Genomic DNA, 24,528 nt, shown 5'->3' on the forward strand with positions numbered 1-24,528 from the left:
TAAACTACAAAGGCTTTTCACTTGTGACGTCAAGTGGCAGTTGGAATCCAAAACGCATAAAAGTGAAAGTGCACCAAGCTGCCTGTTTAGCGTGTGAACAAAGTTGCATGGCAAGGTGAGCTCTCGTAACCCTCCGAAAATACATTGCCATCAACTCCAAAACCTCATCTGAACCTTCCTTGAATTTTACATTTTAGCTGAGCTTTCTTTGACAAGATCGTATCTCAACATCTGCTGGCCGTGGTCATAAGTACAGGTGGACCTAAGTCAAGCAGGTCGTAAGTCGGATGTTACTTGTACTTATAAATGAAAAAAAAAACATTGTAAAAAGCGCTTTTATACAAAGCAAAAACTAAGCATATAACATCACTTACATGTTTTCCTATTTACGGCTTGTTTTATTTGGCTATAGTCACAAAATGGCCCCAGACCGTCACAGTAGGGTAATGTGGCCCCCGGAAATTGAACTGCCCAACCCAGGGGTGGGGAGATGATGCTCCCTGTCTGTCTTGGGAATGTTCCTCAGGTGAGAGTATGCCTCCTAAGGAGGGAGTACTGTGACCTTGGCGATGAATGAACCAACGAATGAACATTTATGTAAGAGACAAACCTGTTTTCGTACGTAGGCTCTTCACTTCCCATGTAACAGATTAGAAGATTATAATCCTCCCCATCTGTATCATAATGCTTAATATGCGGAAGGATTATCGCGGACCTTTACTTTGATTTTACATGCCAATTCTAGGAGGATCACTTCCGATACGTCCCCTCAGATGATCCGTAAAGTTGCTTTTTTTGGCGACGACTTGTACGTCAACACGTCCCGTCTTGGCTCCGATGATCTCACGGCAGATCTGTGAGTGCTTTACGTCCAAAGTGAAGGTCAGAGAGCAAGCAGGTCTGCCACGGCCTCCACTCTCTCAGATTATATGACAGCCGCTAGGAGGGGAGATCCTCCCTTAATCTGAACGAACCTAAGCTGGTGGGCACAAATCCCCCACTGCCCCTTCCGCTGAGAGATGAAGAGAGAAAGATGTTGATTGCATCTCCGTCCTGTTTTTTTTCTTTTTTTTCTCCCCATCTGCAGGCGAGTGTGACAGGACAGTCTGATTTGCTTTGTTTTATTTTGGTTCCACACTTCAAATAGAGCGCTTTTTTTTCCCAGGACATTTTGAAAGAGCTTTGACTTTGACAGCTCTTTCACAGCTCCAGGAATCTTTGTGAAAAAAGCTGGTGCTGGTTGTGTCCGCGGCAGAAGCACCGCTGAGCTTCCTTAGTTCAGTCGCAGACCTCCGATCACCATGTTCGCCAGTCGAGGTGCCACGGGAGGGGGCAAAGGGGGCAAGTACTCGGTAGAGGACCTGTATGGCATCAGTAAGAAGCCCAAAGCCTCGGCCTCCTCAGGGAGCATCGCGAGCAAAGCGGGAACGCGGAGCAGCAAGACCCCGGAGCAGAGGACGGAGTCAGAAGCTCTGGCCTCTCAGATCCTGGTGGCAGCGCACAGGCTGGTGGAGCGGAGGCGGCTGGAGCTCTACCTGAGAGAGTGTGGACTCTCACTGGCCGACTGTGACTCAGAGAGAACCGCCATGGTGTACAGGTGAGCAGCACGTGATCGTGGACCACAGTGGTTGATAGAGGATAGAGGAATAACTCCAGGAACGAATGAATGATCGCTCCCTTTTTGGTTTCACTTTAGTTTCTCAGACTCTGGTGAGTCTAAATTTTGTTGTTGTAACAACCTTCAATTCTGTAAACAGTAATAAGGGAAGGAAAAAGAAAATATCCGGTGACAGATCTTGTTGTAATTTTGTCTGTGTGTTAAATTAAAAAGAAAAAAAAGAAAAACTGTACCAAATATAATACCAAAACAAGTGGTTTCTTAGGGAAAAAAGTTTGATGTTTATCATCAAAGACTATGTATGTATATATATATATATATATATATATATATATATATATATATATATATATATATATATATATTTGATGTGGAATTCAATCAGGAGAATAATTTTAAAAAATAATAATAATTAGAAAAAAATATAGATTTTTCTTTCAAATGCGCAAAGCTCAAAATTGAGAAAAATAAATAAATAAAAACAGTATTTTTACAAAAAAGAAAATATTTGTATTTATTTATGTATTTATTTTATTATTTTTTTTACGTAAGGCGAGAAAATTTTCACTCTATATAGATTGCGAAGGAAAACTCCATGACAGCTGTATGATATCTTTTATTTAAAAAAAAAGAATTAAAACTTTTATAGTTGAGATCATATACTTGACCATAGACTTGACCCACGTATTCAATTTGGATGCTCAATTAAAAAAAAAAAAGAAAAGAAAAAGAAAAACATCTCCCTCATGACTCTGCATCAGTTTCTGAGAAAAAAAGGCTTATCGGTGTATAATTCCTGACATAGACAATTCTAATCTGCAGTGTGAACTACATTAATTAAGTGTTTTTGGCTGCGGTGGATTGGGATTATCGAAATGAAACCAAAGCCAGAAACCTCGCTTTTAAGCAGATGGAAGCAAAAATACTTTGTTTATACGTTTGTTTCAAGCACTTCAATAGAATGAGATTGGTAGGTTGGTTTTCTATAAACCACTTAGAAACTGATGGTGAGAAGCAAAACACAGATGTTTACATCTAAACTGCTGAGGATATACTGCCACTTTCACGGGCATGAATCTGGACAAAAACATCTGGCTGCTTTCGTGAGCTCGAGTCGCCCGAAACATCAGCGATCATCTGCCCTTGAGAGCAGTTTGATGAGGTCGACAGCACCAGGCTGAAGGTTCCCGGGTTAATGAGGCGAGTCTGGACAGGACGTGGCCGCCGCTCTCACGTCTCTCGCTTGATAGAGATCTATTCTGGGAGTGTTTTAAAACTTGACTGTCCGTGACTTGAATTTCAACAGAGCATTTTACACCGCTTGATATCAAGACTTGTCGTTGACAGCAGTGTTGAGATTAGCATTTAAATCAATGCCAAATCTTATATTTACATTGACTGGATCTGAATGACTCCTGAACATCCCAGGGTGGACACTGACATGAGTCCCACAAGGCTTGGTGAAGCCTAAAGACATTGCATTTGTTGACCTCACGTGGTAGTTTTTTATTATATATATTTGAGTTCCATCAGTGAAAACTAGTTTTTTGCCCTCAATGAATGAATGTTTTAACGTCATGTTTTTTTTTATCATTTGAAACACACTGAATGAGCAAAAGATCATTCGACTCCACCTGACTCTTCCACAGGTCAGCCTCTAGGTGGAAGCACCTCCATGATGAAAGTTTAACGGGATCAAAAGAAATGAGAATTTACATTGGATTTTATTGCAGTCGAAGCGTCAAACGTTATTTTAATAAGCGGCGACGTAAGAAGTCGATAGATGAACGAGGCAGCTTTGCTTTTCATCATCTGAGGAACGCGCGATTGTGTTTTTTCACTTTGTGAACGTGTCAGTTCGAGTGTGCGTGCGTGTGAGTGTGCGTGTGAGTGTGCGTGTGTGTGTGTGTGTGAGTGCGCGTGTGCTATTGTGCGTCGGACTCATCTCCCCGCAGAGCAAAAGTGATAATGATCAACACCACATCGACACTCGTGTCATCCCTTGTTTTGACAAACTTACGGACAGCCTTCAGCAGGAAACACAAACGCGCTCAACGAACATTTCACATCACATTTGAAGGTCATTATAATGCGAATAATGGTGTTTTCTTTCAGCATCGCATTGAAGAAAGTTAGACATTGACGCATGATATTAGTTTTCTTTTCTTCCATGGACTTATTTTGAAAATACTGTAACTCAAAATAAACAATTTATTATTTATTTCTATTATTATTTATGAATTAACATACGTTATCCACGTGACTATATTATAGATGGGTGGATCGATGGATGGATAAATAGCTAGCTAGATAGATAGATAGATGGATAGACAGACAGACAGACAGACAGACAGAGACAGATTTCATCTCCATCAGCTCTTGAGTGTCACGTGTGAGTTCTTTCTGTCCAATCTCCATCTAACGGTATTCTGAGCTCTTCTGGACACTCCGGTTTCCTCCCGCTCTAATCCAATCAGCCATCAATCCATATGAGAGCCCAAAGACGCTCCAGACTCTATTTCTTTTTCCAAGGACAAAGCGTGTGAAGGAGCGCACCTCCACTGCTCACGCCTCACAGGTGGGGACAGGGTCAGAACTACAGAACAACACATCTGAGATCAGCTGCCATTAGCCGGCAGAAAGACATGATGATGAACCATAATGGCTTTGCTGATTTAATTAAAACTGCAATTGGGCTGTTAGGTCAGAGAGGTGATTATTGAGAGAGAGAGAATCAGCCGTAAAGTCCCATTCATTTGATCAATTTGGAGAATCGCAGCAGCAGATCCAAGAGAAGTCGCCCAGAGCTTGATGGTGAAAACAGCCGGTGAGAGATGCCAGTCCAACAGGGAAGCTTTCAGTTTGTTGCATCACATCTGGACTGCTGAAGGAAGGTGGCGATATAAACTAAGGTTCAGCATTTTCCTACTTATTTTTATATATGTATATATATATATATATATATATATCAATAGCTGAATATGATCAAACACTCCTCTGGTTCCATGATGACATCCCAACACACTCACTCCACTGACCAACAGTCTGCTCCAGGAGTGCTCTCGGGACAGTGCCGGCTGTTCAGCAGCACGATCTCATGAGACAGGACACGAGGCGTTACATATGTTTGCCGTTTTTTTTCTGCTTAAGTGAGAGGTTTTTTGCAGGACCCTCCTGCTGGGGGAGCAGCTGCTTTTCTTTTAAATGTGGGAGCGATTCGGATGATAAATGCGGCCTCGCTTTGTCATCTCCAGGCTGCAATGTGACGCTTTATTTGATATGATGTTTGTTCTGATGCGATGCGACTTGGACGTCATGTCTCCACTTAGCTCACGCCTCAGACGCACTTGTATCTTTTAACATCCGTCCAATCCAGTCAAACTTGTTCTAGTTCAAGGGAAAGTGTGGCAGACAATTTATGTTTTATTCAGATGAATTAAGACCCGCTCCCTTAATGCACAACTGAAATTAAAATGGTGTCTCTCATCCCTTTGTTGGCATCTTTCCTTATTTTCCATTTCAACTTTTATTGCCTATAATCCCTGGCTTGCATATTCTAACTAGTAATTTGAACCCACTGAATTTGTATTGGGACAAAGAGGAGTAACACCAGGAACGAATAGGGGTTGAATGACCGCTCTCCTTTTGGTTTCACTTTAGTTTCTCAGACTCTGGAGTCACCTCCAGGGAGACAATGAATGGAGGGAACATTTGAAAATATCAATACACTCAAATATCACAATGATTTTGTGACACTGTCTTGATTTTTTTAAGCTGGCTATATCAATATTTAATACATTGATGCTTGAATATGCTGCTGCATTTGTGATGTGTTTAATACTAACATTTTCTTCATGTATGCTAGAGTTATTTTACAGATAAAGGGAGTGATTCATTCCTCTGTAGGATGGAGAAATTTAACAGAAAGCCCATCTGGACTGACGTCACAACAGTAAACTTGTTTTCATGTACATCATATTGTAGTGCATTTGCATCTGATTTTCCCCCTGAAAAGAATGAAGGTTCTAACAACAATATATTGTATGGCAATATATCATATCACCACTCCTATATATACATACATATCGTATCACAAGATATCTGCCAGTACAGGGAGAACAGTAAGCAAATGGGGGGAAAAAACATTAAAATGGCCGTTCTAGTTTGGAAACACTATTATCACTATCACAAATAAAGCCATATGAAAAAGGAAAGAAATGTCTGTTTTGACAAGAGGAGAGAAAAGTGCTCATCGAATAATACAGCCTCATGCTGAACAACAAAACAACAAAATAAATAAGACTATAAGAAGAAGCTGAGCCATCTCACCTCACAGACCACCAAACAGGGGGGATAATGGAAAGTGCCTGCACTTTCTGCACAGGCTGAGAAGATGCCAATCCATACTGTCACATTATGGGAGCACCATAGGGAGCATGAAGACCCCCGCCTCCATGTGGTGTCACAGCTACACAGGGACTGAATGGAAAGAACGACAGGAGGTGGTGAGGACAAGGAGCAGAGAACATGAATGAGGTTTCTCTTCCTGCTGCTGGTGTGCAGCTTTCTGAAGCCAAGAAACCAGGAGGAATCTGTGTATATAATAAACAATATATTTCTAATATAAGTTAGAACATATAATATAACACATAATACGCATGAATAAAAATAAAATACTAATTATAAAAATGATTAAATAAATAGTATATTTTCAGATATATATACTTACTTCATTTTTGTCACTATTTGCTCCTTTTTATACAAATAATAATAATAATAAATTACAGGTTATTTACTGGCGAGATTATATAACTACAGGTTCAGGCATTTTTCCGTTGAAGACGTCGATGTCGAACAGAACCAGGGTAGAGCCAACAAAACGTTATATCATTCATGCAGAGAGGAATGTGGTGGAGAAGGGGAGGAAGGGGGGAAAGCGAGAGAGAGAGAGGTGGCGAGGAGCGCTGATGGGAGGGAGGAGAGAGACTCCTCGCATCTCTGCGCGTCGTGAACATTTAGGATCAGCTGGGAAAAATGGAAAAAGCGAAGGCGAGAAGGAAACGACGGTGAGAGAGGCGAGCGTTTTCGGGAGCTGAACATGGGGAGAGAAGGCTGAGCTGCCGGCATGTTGCGCTGAAGGTAATAAAAAACCGGCTTATTTGCGCTCCTCGTCTGCATCAAATCCGCGGCTCGGTGTTGCACCCACAACCTGCCAGACTCCACGGAGATGCACCACCATTTTTTTCGCTTCTGAGACGCGCCTTGCGACAGAGAGATAAGAGATGCCTGCTTTGGCCGTGAGGTGCGAGGATGCCCGTGGACGTGATCGTGTCATCGCTGCTGCAGAACCCACCAGAGCTCCACGGCTCCAGACTCACACCACTGAGCTGAGCTGAAGAGGAGTCAGTGGGCTGGAACCCAGCACCCATCCCTCAAACATCTCTCACACAGCCTGTGCTTGCATGGTGGACAGGCCTGGCCACTCTCAAGGGAGGAATCAAGTGGGTTCCCCAGGATCTGCCGCCTCCCCAAACCTGTCTGAGGACCGCTGTGAAGCTGACCAGCTACCTGATGGTTTCTGGAGAGCAGCCTGGATGCCCAGTGTGGGTGTGAACGCTCGGAAAAAAGCCCCTTTTTGCAGTTTTTCATCGGCAGACGGGAGCAGCCGGCGACTCTGTGTGTGTCATGTTAGATGTTGGACTCTTGCCTGCTCCCTCAAACTCTCTGACCTGTTCTGTCTGAGCCCCATCCCTCCTATGACTGTTTGGGCTTCACCGCAGCAGAAGCAAGCCTTTTACTCGCAACAACATTAAACAAACAGGGTCAGGATGCAGGTGTCGTTTGCCTGCACCGAGCACAACCTCAAGAGTCGCAGTGAGGACAGACTATGCGGCCTTCGCACCGCCCCGCCTCCAGGTGGCAGTAGTGGCGGAGTAGGGGGCGGCGGCGGCAGCGGAGGTGGCGGTGGCAGTGGAGGTGGCAGTGGTGCCGGAGGAGGAGGTGGAGGAGGAGGCGGAGGAGGGGGAGGAAGTGGAGGAGGTGGTGGACAAGGGAGCAATGGAAACTACATCTCCCAAGGATCTGTCAAAACCAGAGAGGGGTCTCGACAGACCCCTCAGGGCCACGCGCACATGAAGGAGGCCATCGGGCGCCACACCAGCATGAAGTACAGGTGAGTATGATCACGGTACGGCCACCTCGAGACCAGGGTGTTTGCGGTAGTTGCGACAACTAAAATTGATAAACACAGTTCCCTCTTTGGGTGGACAGTAAAGTCCTGGTTGGGAATATGACTAGCATGTCACTGTTACATGAATGTTCTGCCGTATCATTTCGTGTTCCTTCACTATTGTTTTTCCATGCCAAAGTATTAGTGATGTGTCGGTCATGTGTTTGATGCTTGACTCCCGTCGTGTTCACTCAATAAAACAAGGTGCTGAAGCTTTTAAACACCGTCCAAACAAGCCACGCTCCTGTTGTCAAAGTCGAAAACAGGAATGTGGCGGCCAGGAAAGCTATTCTCACGCATGCCTCATCTAGATATAAGCATTTCATTGGTTCAAAATTTCTACTTCCTGGTTACATTTGGGGAAGCCATCTTGGATTGCTTCGTCGGGGTGGTGAGGATTCTCAAACTTTCAGGTAACTGGGAGTCATAACTGGGAATTTCCAAGTTCCGAACCCACCATTATCAAATAGTCTTTGACAAGGAATTAGAGTTTAAACAGAATTTTGGATTGTTTCAGGCTAATCATTAGCATTAGCTTACAGTGGCTTCTATCAGTAAACAAACATATTCCTCCTTCACCACAGACTCTCCCTTAAAATGCACCCACTCTTCTGTCTTGAGGCAAAAACATCCATCCACTAGAAACAAATTCCCTTCCATCAAGTGTCTTTTCTGCTTCATTGTTGACATTTTCAATCTCTGTTGCAAATTATAACCAAGTAAAGAGATAAAAACATTCTTTATCGCGCTACACATTTTGAGTTTTAATACACTGTGCGACAATGAGATTTGTACAATCACTGTGAAACATTTCTGAAATGACGTTTCAGTCCATGATCTTCCACCAAAAACCCCTCTTACGAGGCGCAATATGACCTGCATTGTCCGAACATTATTAGCTTCTGCTCCCTCCAGACCTCAACAAGCGAGCGACTCCACTTACAGACAGACAGGAATATCAGTGAAATCACATCAAAAGAGAGACCGCAGGCATCTTACGTCTTCAACAAATGACCTGGATCACTAGTCCATTTAGTTTCCATTAATTGGCTGCGTAAAAAAGGGAATGAGAGTCGAGACCAAACCCAGATTCTCCTCTACAGCCTGCACACTTTTTGATTGGATTGCAGTCGCAGGGAAAGTGTCACTAGCAGCGATTGCAGCAGCACAATACGTCTATACAGCATATGGCCGGCTCAGTTGCCAGTGGCAACACCGCAGGCTTTGCCTTTACTTGTTGTCTGTCTTACTTCCTAATCATCCTGCGCGGCTGTCGCTTATCAGTCAAAGCCACTGTAGCTGCTGACAAAGGCAGCTTATAGTGACGAGAAGACCCCGTGTGTACGCACTTTAAATCATGTACCTCTATACTATATATCAAGGGAGCGGCATGACTGCTGTTGCTTTCATTGCCGCTGTTATGTCTGGTACCACCGACTTTCTCATTAACCTGCGTAGCCACAGCGCACTGGCAGGTCGTGCACAATGACACCGGCTGATATTTATCGCTCCCATTAGAGGGTGTGAGTGGCCCGGCTGTTTGTATTTGACCTTACAAAAGTAGCTGGATTTCAGCTACGGGGCGTTGATGCTATCGAGCAGGGGCGTCCAACTCACAAAAACACAGCTTTGTGTTCAACAAACTGGCACTTCCTTAGCAGGAAATGCGAGTCTGATTATGATGTTTCGGATTCTTGGAGGATAGAACTTCCCTGTGATTCCTTGAAGCACAGCCATCTTTCCATCGAAATCTTCCTTCCACATCAGCATATCTTCACCGGTCACTTCATGAACATACACAATTTGGTGCCAACCAGAATCTCAGGCTTCAGAAAACAACTTGGCTGGATTTAGCCCCCAGGCACTGAGCTGACGCTGCTGCCGATGGTCCAAGCTGTCGTAAGACAGGAAGCTAATGACACCCTGACTAGGTTAAAAGCCGATATAAGCAAAGCCAATAATCAATAGTGTTAAAAGAAGGGAAACCTGGAGATGGCTGTTGTTTTGTGGCTGGTGACCAACTTTTCCTCCGGATGTACTATAAGTCCTACATATCGATTTCCTTCAGTGTTTCAGAGCAAGTCATCCTCCCCCACCTTCACTTACTTTTTTGTGTTCCGCATCCATGAGCCTCATTGGTTCTCATCTTTTACCTGGTACTTCCATCTACAACATTCAGAGTCCAACAAGTCCATGTCCAAAACATCTGGCAAACCAATATATCGAGATCTGTTAGGCTCCCAATGAATAGAAAAACAAAGCTCGACGGCTCTGAAACTATTTTCAGTGAAAAAGACGGGGGCTATCAAGGGCCTCAAAAGACCCCAGGGCCAGACTTTGGACATGCCTTACAGCAATAGTACATTGAGGTTGAGCTAGGATTCTCTATAGCCTCTGTGGTATTATCGCACGATTGTCGCAAAGCAAGATGAGGGGTAAAGAAAGAACGACGCTGGAGGTTTCATGCTACTTGATGGCAACATTTTTTAGGTTAATTCATGGCTACAGTACATGAGTGGCTGGTGCATGTTTCTAAAGCAAACTATGAGTTGCCATGGTAACCAGGCACATTGCAATAATAGCAAGTTGAGGAGCAGATCAGGTAGAATTTTCAGAATAAAGATTTTGTGAGGAACAGCGAGCGTCTTCGAATGAGCTGGAAGGAACACTGTGGACTCAGGAGGGCAGACGTTTGAAGCTCCCGATCTTCAGGGAATTGATCTCATAAAATATGAATTATTCCAATTTTCTTTTGTTTTAAAAGGTCTGGCTTCTTCGAACACAAATGGCAATCAATGTCAATACAGGGTTTGGCTTCTTGGTTTGAACCCGTCCTTCCCAGAATAAGTGTCCTGCTACTTCGCTCTACAGTGTCTCACTGTCGCCGGCTGAAGCCCCGACATCCACATCGCGACTGCAGCTGCTTTACGCTACGCTGATTCAATATTCCCGGCTGAACAGCTCAGGGAAGACAGATTACCGCTTTGTGCGACTCTGGTTCAGAATTGCAGCCCTGTGGTGCAACCGCTGCTCTTTTAGCGGTGACTCACTACTGCCCCTGGAGGCGCAAAAGAGACAGCACTTAACGTCTCAGACGGGCAAGATATTGATCTGTTGACAATCTGAAGGTTGTCATATCTGCATCCAACACACAGAGTTAGGAAACATAAGCAGTCGCTGCTGTAGCTGAGGTGAGCAACAATGCGTTTAAACACTACCTTCATGCATCCTTTCTGTGTTTGGTGATGACAGTTGATCACTCAGCTCAACCTGCTTCTGACAGCTGACTTCTGACAGTGTTTGTGTAATGAGGGATGGGAGTTTTCTTTTTAACCTTCAAAATGTCAATCTGGTGGAAGAGAGAGAGATGACCTTGTTCTGTGAGCTTACAGCTATTTCTTTACGTCTTAATCTAAGCTGTCATTTTAAAGTACTGCCAGTTAAAAAAAAGGCTATAAATAAACACAGATTTAACAGATTTAGATGCTCTTGGTTCACAGCTCCATTTCTATGGTTGTCAAGTTCAGTTTCATGCCGTTAGTTTTCATCCAAACTAATCCCTCCTTTGGGTCAAAGGATATCAGAAATTACAAACCTATTCAGTTTGTATTTTGTTTGGTTTCATGCCTGCAATGGTTCACTCTGGTTTCCTTCCATTGTCCAAGGTTGTGAATCAAGGATTCCTTTTAGTATTTCCTCTTCATTCAGAAGTATTTCCTTTTGACCACATATATGTTAATAATAATGACAGTTAATAATAATTTTGGGATTAATATAATCCATTTAGCCTGAACATCTGAAATACAAATGTACAGCCATGAGAGCTTCAACTGTTGCAGTATATTATGGGACTGAGGTGGATACTGTTCATGAAATAATGTTGCATGCTAACTATTATGGTATAACCCATGAGATCCCACCTTGTTCACTGTTCTCCACAAGTGACAAGAAAACCAACATAAGTGGCACTGCCATCAGGATGACATGACTTTCACAGACCTTTCCCTTAAATGGAACTGAATATCTCAGTCGGCTGGAGGGGAGCCACAAAACCAGGATTTCAGCAGTCGATACCAATTCCTGTGTTCTTCCACGATTCTCGATAGTTACTCCATACCACCATGAAAAAGGTCAACAGAACCCATGTACGTCTAAGTTAACTACTTTATTGAAAACTGCTTCAAACAGTCAAGAACTTCAGATCATAATAGTTCAGCATCTTTGTCCCTCGACATGGAAATAAACTATACATCACCAGCAGTCAACTATTATATTCAAAAAAAGAACAGTAGCAGTGTGACGCCAGCAGCATAAGGGCGTTAGGACAAAACAATTATGTTTCCGTTCATAAAATAAAAACTGTAACAGTCTGGATAAAATCGACTCTCTAAGAGGGATGTGAACATTTTTATGAATAACCATATTTTATAGAACTAAATAAGAATGAAATTGTTATTTTATGCCTCCATCTTTCAGCTCAAAAAGCTGTGAGGTCAGACTGTCAGTGAGCATCTCATAAAGTCGAGTCGCACTGCTAAACTACATTAGGCATCTGTTCAGGTAAGATAGGCGACCAAGGGAGGATCAGAGGCCTGCACCTCTACAAACACAGTGATCTGACTCTGTTGCCCAAGTAATGAAGCACATATTCAGGTGAGTCAGCTCTATCCTCTGTCTGAAATCATCTATAACAGGGGATCTTCACTTTTTTGATCTTGGGTCCCACCTTTCCCTGAACAAATGACCCGGGTCCCATCCAGCAGAACTGATTCATTACTGTTGATTTCATTTGTGATCAATAACCATATTTAATCTACTCATACGTAAACAAACCAAAACCTTGTGAAATGACATGAAACGATATTATCAGTGCAAAGAAATGTCATCGAAAAGTCCAACCAGCAGCAGATCAAATTTACTAACAAAAAATACACTCGATGCAAACAGTTGAAAAATTTTGAAAAACTTAATAAAATTCGGAATAAAATAAATATAATAAAACCATGTCTAAATATCAGAAAATAAAAATGATATATTTTATTTAAACACCAAAGAAGATATAAGTAAAGTGTACATGAAAGTATCGCCATAAAATGCTCCAATTAGTTTTCAAAACAGCTTCAACAGGTGCTTTCATGAACAGTTTTTACAGCTGGAGCCGACGTCACTTTCTTTTACCATCTTTTATTTTCGAGAACTTCTCCGTAATTGGTCACAGATTTGCAGCTGTCAAGTCAATTCAGTGACACACTACTGCCACCATACATGGCTAATGTATTAAAACTGAGCGTCACACGGACCGAAGGTGTAAAACAACCAAGAGTCTGGTCTAAAACAGTGTTTGCATGTTGCAGTTTGTGACCTTATATTCGACCGCACGTCCCTGTGTTTTCGGCAAGAGGGCTTCTTTTCAAACAACCGTGTCAGAATGACTTCAGTACAACGTAAAGTTAGAAAGATATTTTGATAGCTACAGAGTTGAGAAAGGTTTGCCATGTAGTGGATTACAAACGCAAATCCAAAATATTCAACCAATGGTGAGGGTGTGTAACGCTGGCTGCCCAAAAGCTAGAAACCTGAGTATAATGAATAAAGCGATCCATAACATGGTTCTTGGGTTTCTTAAATGAAAGGATTCGGTCAAACCCATCATTATGGAGACCTCTAAGCTCTTTTACTGCACCATTTATTTCATGTATCCGTGTTGTGTGTGAGCTAAAAGCATCTGATGGAAGCATTAAAAGCCGTGAATATGTGTATGTATATGATAAAGTACGCACTGTTGTGTTTTGAATCCAAAGTGCCCTGACATTTAGCGGTGCGCCAGGCGGCCCTGCAGAGACAACTCTCCAACCCTGAGATTTTAAAAGCCTGAACTCTCCAAAGCGGATTGAGTCATCGCAGCCGGTGAACAACTCTGTCTAGATTTTAGAGATAATAGCCGGTCATTTGGAGAGAGGAGACATCGATTCAGCCGCGGTCTGAGAGCTTTTACAGTCCTCCCTTCAATGCTAATTCTTAATGTGCTTTTTTTTTCCTTGCTACTGCTTCATTTTTCACCTGACGGCAAATTCAGTTTATGCTGGGGCATATTGTTTACTGCTTATTGATCTTGACAAGTGAAGGTAAACATTAAGCACTAGTCCAGATGAGGAGGCACATGACACAAGTTAGATACATTGTTATGCCGGTTGCTTGTTTATTTTTCATTGACTCTTACAAAGTATTTAACAGACTTATGACTTGCATCAACGGTGGCTCACTGTCAGTCAAGGTGGCACTGAGGAAAAGAGGCAGAGCTGGAGGTAGCAGAGATGAAGATGCTGAGGTGAGCAGGATGGATAGGATCAGGAACCAGTATATCCGAGGGACATCATGTGTCTCGAGAAGACTGAGATGGTTTGGACATGTGGAGAGGAAGACCAAAGAGGAGATTTATGGAGGTGGTGAAGGAGGACATGAGGTTTGTAGGTTTGAGAGAAGAGGAAGCAGAGGGCAGGGTGAGATGGAGGAGGATGAAGGGAGAAGCCGAAAGGAAAAGAAGACTGTCAGTCAAGGTGGCGACACATCTCTGTTAAAGGAAGCAGGTGAACTAATAGTGGCTAAAATGTTCTCATGAAAATGATCCAAACTGGAGGTAGCTTTTAGTGTCATGCATACATGTGGTCCATTATTTTCCTGTGTCTCTTATGGAAGATACTCAATGTATGTTTCTGTTCATCCACATTGAGCCCAGCTACTTGAGGTGCCTCCTGGACGCCTCCTGGGTGAGGTCACTAAGTTCCGCCTAGCAGTTGTTTTGTCGACGGGGCAACCTCGGTTTAGGCGGTTGACTGGGTCATCCAATAATTTGAGGGTTGGCGGTTCAAATTCTGGTCAATCCCAGTTGCTATGATGGTTGGCAAGATACCATTCCCTTGCCTTGTGAGACAGAGTCAGAATGAGCTGGAGAACTACCAGGATCAACCCCGCCCCTCAGGTGAAACCACGCCCCCGGGTTAAAACCCTCCGTCCGAGTAGGTTCAGTCACAGGGTCAGAACTGGGTAAATTCATACAGAGATGCAATTTTAAACTTCATTCATCTAAGTCACTGAATGGAACATACACTTGTCTTTATCTCTTTATTTCAACCTATCTAGTTAGTTATTTTTGGAATGTTTACCGTGCAATGTGTGCTGACATGGTTCCCTCAATGCGCCATACATAGCACCATACTGTACACAGTAATTCTGGGGTGGTGGGTGGCTTTACATGCTGCTGGGATGGATTGAACATGAGGGCGGGGTTGGACCATTGGTTCTGCACTTGGAATGAGGCACCGTTGGTTCAGTGAGCAATGGTGGCAGTGGCCAAAGGGGAGGGACAGACACATGCCTCAGGAGCTGATAAGAACCCAGAATACATCTAAATTTCACTCAAATTCATGGATTGTTCTCCAGAGTCTGACAGAAGGAAGGCTCTGTTCCTCTCAGTGATATCACTTTAGTTCACAGTTGTTCTGCGGCGTCTCTAATGATCAATCCTGCGGACTCCCAGCGCTGTTCCGCTGTAACTCGCAGAGACATTAACACTCTTTCAGCTGGGAATTCCTTTTTAAGGCACCAGATTGAAAAAAAAAAAAAAACCCTGCTGAGGTACGAATAATGAGCAGGTCTATTATCGATGTGGATTGTGCCTATTGCATCATAAAGCTCTTATGTTGTGTAACGACTGCATTTACAGTCCAGAAAAACAGTCCAGGAAACAAACATCTACAATTCGAATGTTACTTTAAAATGCCTGTTTTGCAAGGTGCGGTTCAGAAAACAGACGTTTGATGATTGATGCTTCGTGATGTCAGCAGGTTTGCAAGAAGGTCAATTACCGTCAGTTCACTGGAGCGTGGCAATTTAACGCAACATTAAACTATATGTCGCGCGCTTTTACAGTTCATGAAGAGATTGTGACTTAGGAAAACACAGACTCAGGTATATGAACCGAAGGCTTGTGGGCCTCATCTAACTGGTGATATAAAAACGGAATCTTTCATGAGGCCAAAGGATGTTTTGAACCAACTGCTGCCAACCTTCTGGTGTGATACGATACAACCTGTTTATTTCCTTAGCACCTTTCGGAGCCTTAAGAGCGTGTTTACAGCTCTTCCTCTAGCGCCTTCCCACAATTCAAGAAACGCAAGTCCAAGCATTCGCAACACACCGAGGAGAGTGTTATTAATATCTAGGTGTGCGTCCCTCTGGAGAAGTGCCTGCTCAGCATGTGTGTGGCATTTTAAGACAACTGCAGCAGAAAAGAAAATCCATCATTTGCAGCTAACCATCTGCACGCACTGTCTTCCTGAGGAGTGTCAGCGGCGCAGGTTAAACTGCTGACTGCATCATGACGGAGCACCTGTGCGCCACCTTTCCACCATTAAATTAACACTATACGGGGCATTCAAGCCGCCTCTAATCACCCTGTTAATGGTGGCTGATTTATTGCGAGACGAGTAGCCACGGCGCGATGGCGGCGGCTGAGAGGCATCTGTGCTTCCGTGTGTCCTGTTCAGAGGCGCGTTCATGCGTGGCCGTATGCAGATCTGTGTTCCAGTGTAATTCGCCTGAAGCGTGAATCGCCACGTAAGGCATTGACGGACGTTTGAACGCAGTATAGATCCCATTTTCTTTTTCTGGCCGAACAGGACAACAGACCCGTGTAATCCTGCCGAGTGTCTGCCTGCATGAGTGAGCGCGAGAGGAAGACTGTCAGGAAGGGAAGGAATGAGTGTGTGCCCCTCCAGACTCACTTATAGTAATTTAGCAGACTGCAGCACTGCAGCGAAGGCAGGAGTTCAGGGAGGGGGTGGCTGGGAACAATGGCATCCTCCACTGCACACAAACAACACTTCCTATAGCTTTTGTAGAACATGCCACACTAATATTGGCTCACCCAAGCGTGACATCTTTCTTTCTGAGCCGTTGTAATGTTCACGTAGGCCTCGCTTTGTTTCATAAAGGCAAAAAATAAAAGCCATCATCAGTTTTATTAAACGTCAGATGGTCACTTCTGATGATAGCAGTCATGCTATGTTCAGTCATGCAACTTTGATTCAACTGAACTATCACGAATTTAGACTGGAAACAGCAGCAAAGTTGAGTGGAGGAAGAAGAGACTTTCAGAAGGCAGGTACAGTGGTACCTTGGTTCTCGACCACAATCCGTTCCAGACGGCCGTTCGAGAAGCGAATTGCTCGAAATCTGAATCGATTTTTCCCATTACAATGAATGGAAAAAGAAATTATGCATTCCAAGCCTTAAAATAGTCTTTTGTAGGAGTGAATGTAGAGTGTCTGCTGCAGGTGCGCTGTTCCTCTATGTGTGTGGCCGCTGCATGTGGGAGGGGTTGCCGAGTGAGTGACGTCTCTCCAGAAGTGAAGAGGTGCCCGGTGCGTGTCCAGCTCTGAATGTGCGCTTCTGTGCAGTTTGGCTGTGACAAAGTCATAAACCAAGTAACTTAGCTCTGTCCCAGACTCGCCTCATCCCTGTCCCAGCTCCAGCCCACAACAGGACATCAAACCCTGGAGTGAGCGCTCCAGCCTCGGAGGTGTGGAGAGCGAGCACCTCCCCTGTGACACTCTACCACGGTCCAGTGTGGAGACAGGAAAGGTTTTACACCTCAATATGAAGAAAAAACAGTCAGTAAATGTAGCTAACGGGACACGTCTGCATACAGAGGCTGCGTTATACACAATAACAAAGCACGTTGTGGGTCAGCTGATCGGTCCGCGCACGTTATGTTTTTTCCGGCTTTTTTTGGGGGCATTCGAGTTCTGGATTTTCGTTCGAAAACCAAAGCAAAAACATCTAAAAATTTTTGTTCGAACTCCGATTTGTTCGAATTCCGAGATGTTTGAAAACGAGGTACCACTGTATATTCAATCAAAACTGCAAAGAAATATTGATATGAACATGTTGTCAGAGGTGAGAGAGTTGGGTGTGGTGATGGAGACCAGTCTAGGAGTCATAAGCTCTTTTGAGCAATATCAACTGGCTCTTTTCATCAAAGAGAAGCAGCTGTTCTGCTCTCTCTGGTGAGAGAACTCCTTGTTCTGTCCTTAAATAAGGGTCCAGACACAAAAGAGTCCACTGTCCCTTTGGTCACTACCTTAAACATGTGACTATTCTTTCACGGTCAGGTGGAATGGAGTGAGAAGTATTTATAACCATATAATAAATAAACAAATGTCATCATTAAGTAACACATTAAGTTCAAAGTTCTTTTTTTTAAGGTATTCCTGACCAAGCAAGCTGTACTTTTTGGCAAGACGCCTCTCCTTGAATGTGATTTAAAAAGAGTCACTGTTTTGGGAAGGGGAGGCTGAAAGAAATCCCAGCTATAAGCCGGTTCTGGACAGTAAATTTGGGATATAGCCTGTTTAACATTTGATTCTATATCAACTACTTTTGGCCCTAAATTGAGCCTATTTCTTATATTAAAGATATAGGAGAAGCAATGGAAGTAAGTCATGGAAGTCACACAGGCGTAAAAGCCCATTTATACTCCCTTTAAGTCGGACATTTTTCAAAGTTTAAAATGATGTTCCCCTCACTGATCACTTGCTTCCATACGTTGCTGTTCACCAATATATCCACCAGGTGGAGCAGCCCAGAGTCAAAGGTTTATGACAATGTTTATGACATATTCCAAAACAAACATGGCGACTGTGAAAGAAATATTGATAATGTACCTCTTGCACAAAAGAGGAAAACAGAGGCAGCATTATAGGAGGCTGTTAAATATATTGTGTTGTTATGTCTTCTTCGTGTCTCATTAGAGCTGCGTATCTTATAGTAACGGCAACACTGCCCCCAATGGTTTCTGGTGGTACTGCTCCATTTGACCCGTATCCATAAGGTTTGTGGAAACATGCAGGAACCAGGTCCCAGTTTAGGCAAGATTCCACCCCAGACTTGAGGCTTACTTGAGTCCTTGTTATATCACAAATAAGCAGAAATAAATTCCCTTCTTTATTTTAATTGTTAAAGGATTTTCCATGGTCCATATTATGTAGTGATGCAATTGAAAATAGCCCTCTGTGGTCTTCAGGGTGATGACAAATGGAACGCTTAATTTCGTACCAATTCACAGGGATGTAAACACATCGTGCCGAGATGAAATTTTCTGCTCAGATAAAAGAGCTTGCTGGTGGATAGCCACCGTGACTAAAACCCCTGTAGGGAAGTGTAAACCCTTGGGCAAGGTCCTTGGTGCCACATGCCTCTCGCAGGCTCTCAGGACAGAATCTGATGTCATGTAACGTAATGTAAAACTTCCTCTGGCTTTCACTCATAGAAACACTTGCATAACATCTGATTTATAGATATTACATAAGCAGAATCCACAAAATTGAGTCAACTGTGGTGGCTATAAAAGAGCAATTCTGACTGAGGGTGTGATGACGGGGAGAAAAAAACAAGGTAATCATTGTTTCCCGTGAGCTTTATTTAGGTGGACAAGCAGCCAGGAAGCAATAAATGACTCAGTCCAAACTGCTCCCTGCTAGTGTGCCAGTGTGTTGCCTTCACCCCACATGGAGTCACACACATATTGTAAAACGCAGTGGCACACTAATGCTTTCATATGTGAGAATCTAAAAATAGCATAAGGTCAGGCGTTAAAAATAGAAGAGGCGAAAATAAAAGCAGGACGAGTTGAGCTGAGTCTAAATGCTCTGACAGTCTGTCTTTTTGCATTTGGTTGTCTGTGGTGGACACGAGCGAGGGGAGCGGCGCAGGAGATGAAAAGACGACAGGCGGCGAGTTGTGCTGCAGTTGTGTTGCCTCTCCAGCTGCCGTGCCCGGCTAATTAGAATGGAGGAGAGCGCACACGCAGCTACGCTCGCATCATCTCCAGCCTTACGTGCTCCTGTGGTCAGAAACACTTTCTCCCAGCTCTGCCCTTCATGAATCAGCTGGCCGAATAATCAGATGTGACAAGTGCGGTAATGGAATGTTCGTCAGCTTATGGAACATTTGGGGGCTCGCAGCGTTTTGGCATGAACTGTATTCAAGCTGAAACGCCGCTCCCCCGCCAGCTACTTTGCTAACCCGGGGGTTGTACAGTCAACTGTTAACATAATAAAGCTGAAAGGTCAATTTTCAGAATAATTACACACAGGCAGTGATTCAACGGCGAGAAGCTTGTTTTTATTTTTTACTCCGCAACCACGCTGGAAGATGCACTCACAGCCGGCAACAGTTCGGGAACATATTTCTAGCGTACAGGCATTTATCGGCTAAAGAAATAGCCCAGCAGACGGAGTTGCTAAATAGCATCGCAACTTTTAATGGACACAGTTATCCCTCACGACCGTGTTGTTCGCTTTCCGCGACTTTCTCGCTAATATATGTTACGTTACATCATAGATATTTTTCATTCGAGCATATCCATATGATGAAGCGCAAAAATATAGACACCCGGACCAAAGATCCTGTCTATCCTGGTTGTACTATGTAGTCTCGTTTTTTTTTTCAACGTTTCTTCTCTTTTTTGTGTTTTTAAATAGAAAGAAATCCTAAGAGAAACGTCATAATAACAAAATGATAGGAACACTACCAACTTCAGTTCACGTGTACAGTCCAGTCACTTGAAGGGATGGACCAGGTGAGAGCGACTGCAGACGAGTGATACTGACTTACTCCAAAGCTAGCTGGGGTTTTTCACTGTCATCAGAATGAATGACATCACACATACGACGTATAGTTCAGTGTGACTTATATTGGATTTCTATCTTATTATTGACCATTTTTTTTGGACGTGACTCATACTCAGGAGCAACTGATAGTCCAAAGAGTGCAGTACACACAAAACTGAAAACTGTTGCTTAGAAAAACGTTAGTAGCCTTTAGCAATTAGCGTCTTTGCTCATCTTCATGTATCTTTGAGATTATCTGGTCGACAGTATTGATGAGCCATGAATAAAAAAATGTGACTGAAGCTGCATGGAATATAATCAAAGAGAGTCAGAAATATTTGTCAATATTAGATTTTTGGATATATGAAATGAGCACTATTAAATTCTAATTCAAATTGTCATTCATAATAGAATGCAGCGACTGCAGTCATAAAAAAATAGGCACTTCAGGAGAAAAACAATGCAATTGTGCTTTTAATATTGGGTGTGAGAAATATATATCATCCTATTGTGGAATCTTACGAAAGACCGACTCATTTATGATTGAGGTTTTGGTATTTACTAGAGAAAAAACGCTCATAACAACAATGTATTGAGGCATATGAGACGTAGAAAATGGTGTGGGAGGGTGTTTTTTGTTTGACATTTATTGGCTATAAAGTGGAAATGATCCATTAAGCAAAGTAGAAAAGCAATTTAGCGGATTTGTTTAGGGGCAGCAAGCAATAATTACAGCAGAATAGCAAAGTGGATTATGGTTTGATGATGCTGAAATTAACACCAAGGATCAATATAGCTTTTTTTTCATGAAAGAAAATCCACAAAACATGTATTTTTCAGCTAAAAGAAACAGAAAAAATAGATTAAAAAAAACAGACTGAAAGGCAGCAAAGCACCGTTGTGGACCACCTCCTCAGCAGCGAGACTAATATTTGTTACTGTGCATTGAGTTGCAGGTCAATCATGAGTCTTCAGTCACCGACCGGGATTATTTTTATTTACTATTTTTCACAAGCATCAGCAATAATGTACATCGCCCACACATTGTACATACAGCCGTTTTATTTTGGAGCTTCACAGTTTTTTTTCTCCCTCTCTCATCTCCCAGGAACCTCGGAAAGTCAGGCCTACGTGTTTCCTGCCTCGGGTTAGGTGAGTTGGCTCGGAGGCATAAAAATATTCCTCCATGTTTGCTTCTTTAAAACGCTACTCGTGCCTTCCTCTACAGGCACCTGGGTGACTTTTGGATCACAGATCTCCGACGAGGTGAGACATCAAGAAGCCAGATTCAACTGTGCCGTTTTTATGCCCATCGCTTTTCAGCATCCGTGAATCTTAAAAAAAAAAATGCAGGAAACGTTCAATCCTTACAGGTTTAAAACATGCTCATTATAAAAGCGCCTTGAGACGTCTGTTTTAATGAGGAGCAGAGCTGTCTTCTATTTTAAAAATACAGTCCGCAGGTTCAAAACATAGTCCTGAGGAACCTTTAATATGAGTCTACCTGTTTCTGTAAATAGGTCACGGTCATCCTCGACATGCAGCTTGTTTACAACTAATGCCCTCAGGAGAGCAGCAGATAGATAAAAAGAGTGGTGAAAGAACCATGCTGCCTAACGCTGCCTAAACTGATTAAAATTGCATGAGGATCACTTCTAAACTAGTTTTGAAAATGGTCCAGCATGAAGACTGACAAACAGTGCAATATTCTGAAGTAGAATCATAAACTCTGCACATCTCTTATTTACATTGAGGTGCACAAAATGCACTGTTTTCATCCGCATGTCTGAAGTTCCAACACCACAGCTGGTCTCAGCTGCTGCTTCTCGTCTCCGTTCCTCCAGGAGAACGGCTCTGTTGGCGGAGCTGCGGACACAGTGGTGAAAACAGCACATTGTGAGCGGTTTATGGTCAATAAAACACCTGTGACTTCATTGGTTTCATGTGACGTGACGCACTATCTTGGCAGCATAACACCCTTTTGCCTGTATAAGTCCATGTATAAGCCGCGTCGTTGTATGAGCCGCAGGCTTCTACCAGAAAAACTAGCTGCTTATATTTTGAATTCCACTTATGGGCGCCATTGTTTCAGCTGTTTATTTCTCTGAAACAGTTTTGACTGTTTTACAGTCTAAAATTGAATTACTCTTCTATTGTCATGCCACATACCAAGATACAAAACTCACCAGTTTCTCCACACCCTGTTGTTTCTTTAGACGGCTGAGAGTCTGATGACTATAGCCTATGAAAATGGAGTGAACCTCTTCGACACAGCGGAGGTTTACGCTTCTGGAAGGTCAGTCCAATGATTTACGTGTTAATTAGCCTTTTATTTTTCGCAATATACCGCTTCATTTATTGGCTTCAAGCAAACACACGTGCATTATGTGTTTATCTGCAGAGCTGAAATCACCTTGGGAAATATCATCAAGAAGAAAGGATGGAGGTAATAAACGCACACGCCGTCAGTGTAACCAATAGAATGTCAAATAGACCACATCTCTGTCGGAGTCTGGTCCTCCAAACATCTCCGCACGAGCTGCCCCTCCGATCTGCTCACTTTAGCTCTACTTCCTGAACGTTTTCTCTTTTTCAAATGATGGCAATGCAGTAATATCGAACACACCGTTCTTTCATTTCTGATCTCAATCCTCCTGTGTCAGGCGTTCAAGTTTCGTCATCACCACCAAGATCTACTGGGGAGGCCAGTGAGTATCACATCTGTGGCCATAACCATGAATTCATACCTTTTTGTCTTGCTTTTAACCTTACGTCTTTATTGCCTACAGGGCAGAGACCGAGCGAGGACTGTCTAGAAAACACATTATAGAAGGTGGAGTATCTTTTGAATGTGAGATGAAAACTCCTTATCCAGAATTAGTAGTTGCTTATATATGTGTTGCACTGAAAAGACTCATATTCATATTTAACATTGTTAGAAATATCCACTTAAACGTGTAGTAAATTGGGAAAACTAAGTGAATTTATTCACCTTTTTTTTTTGCTCCTATTATTGTTGAACACAGGCAAAAATAGCTTCCACTCAGGGAGCCAGACGTGCCACGGGGACGGGGTAAAACATTTTGGATATCTAGCCGTTAATTTGTCCCGATCCGAACCATATTTGTCGTGCAGTCAATTCCCGAAACGCACAGGCGGACCTGACCTAAGTGGGTTTAAGGGTGTTGTTACTGCAAGCAGATGCGTCCGCGAACAGATGTGCACACTAAAGACGTGTTGTACTCTTGTTTATATGTTCTGCTCGGATGATGATTCAGTAGAGGATGGATGAGTAAGCTTGAATTGGGAGGGAGTGGAGAGAGGAAATGAGAAGAGCAGTGACACAGCAAAAATACATTTCATGTTTTGCACCTTATGACTGTCGTACAGACCAGTGAAAATGAGCTGGCAATATTCTCAGCGTTTAGCGGACTTAATATAATTTAGCAAGAGAAAAAGGCATTCAAATTCGTATTTAAATTGAGGTTAATTTCAGTAATGTAAACTGAAGTTGTTTTAAACACATTTCTCATCGAAGGTTTGCGAGGATCTCTATCACGGCTTCAGCTAGAATATGTCGACATCATATTCGCCAACAGGAATGATGTCAACAGTCCGATGGAAGGTAAGCAGGACGTAAATGACAACATGGAAATGCAAATGTTCAAGGACTGATTTTCGATCGATGACCGACAGAGATTGTTCGGGCAATGACGTTTGTAATAAACCAAGGAATGGCCATGTACTGGGGCACGTCACGCTGGAGCGCCATGGAAATCATGGTGAGTGCTGTGATGAATATGACTAACTTCCAAGTGTTTATGAATGGAGGCACACGTGCCACACCTTCTCAAGGAAACACAAACACGTTATTCCACTACACCTGCTGCTATTAAAAGTAGTACTAGAAACTGTAAAAGCAGTAGCAGCAGCTGTAGGTTTATAATCATCACCAGGAGGCTTGTTTACAGTATAAACATTGGCGCTAGCAGCCAACGCTACATTAGCCA

At 43.0% G+C, this 24,528-nt stretch overlaps 1 protein-coding gene across 3 annotated transcripts in view; it reads left to right on the forward strand.

Moving 5' to 3' along the window:
• The first annotated feature begins 1,028 nt into the window (after positions 1 to 1,028).
• Positions 1,029 to 24,528, forward strand: part of LOC128748148 (voltage-gated potassium channel subunit beta-2-like) — a 28,441-nt gene continuing 4,941 nt past the window's right edge. Inside the window, exons 1-9 of one of the 3 annotated variants that reach the window (XM_053846590.1) lie at positions 1,029 to 1,597; positions 21,627 to 21,670; positions 21,747 to 21,784; positions 22,735 to 22,814; positions 22,920 to 22,964; positions 23,182 to 23,226; positions 23,308 to 23,351; positions 24,057 to 24,143; positions 24,215 to 24,300. In XM_053846590.1, coding sequence (XP_053702565.1) covers positions 1,302 to 1,597; positions 21,627 to 21,670; positions 21,747 to 21,784; positions 22,735 to 22,814; positions 22,920 to 22,964; positions 23,182 to 23,226; positions 23,308 to 23,351; positions 24,057 to 24,143; positions 24,215 to 24,300 — 765 coding nt within the window. In that variant the 5' untranslated portion in view covers positions 1,029 to 1,301. Of the gene's footprint in view, positions 1,598 to 4,729; positions 7,791 to 21,626; positions 21,671 to 21,746; positions 21,785 to 22,734; positions 22,815 to 22,919; positions 22,965 to 23,181; positions 23,227 to 23,307; positions 23,370 to 24,056; positions 24,144 to 24,214; positions 24,301 to 24,528 lie in introns of those variants that run through there. The other 2 variants (XM_053846588.1, XM_053846589.1) reach the window with 2 other exon arrangements.

Source organism: Synchiropus splendidus, chromosome 17, assembly GCF_027744825.2.
Source record: "Synchiropus splendidus isolate RoL2022-P1 chromosome 17, RoL_Sspl_1.0, whole genome shotgun sequence".
NCBI lineage: Eukaryota > Metazoa > Chordata > Actinopteri > Syngnathiformes > Callionymidae > Synchiropus > Synchiropus splendidus.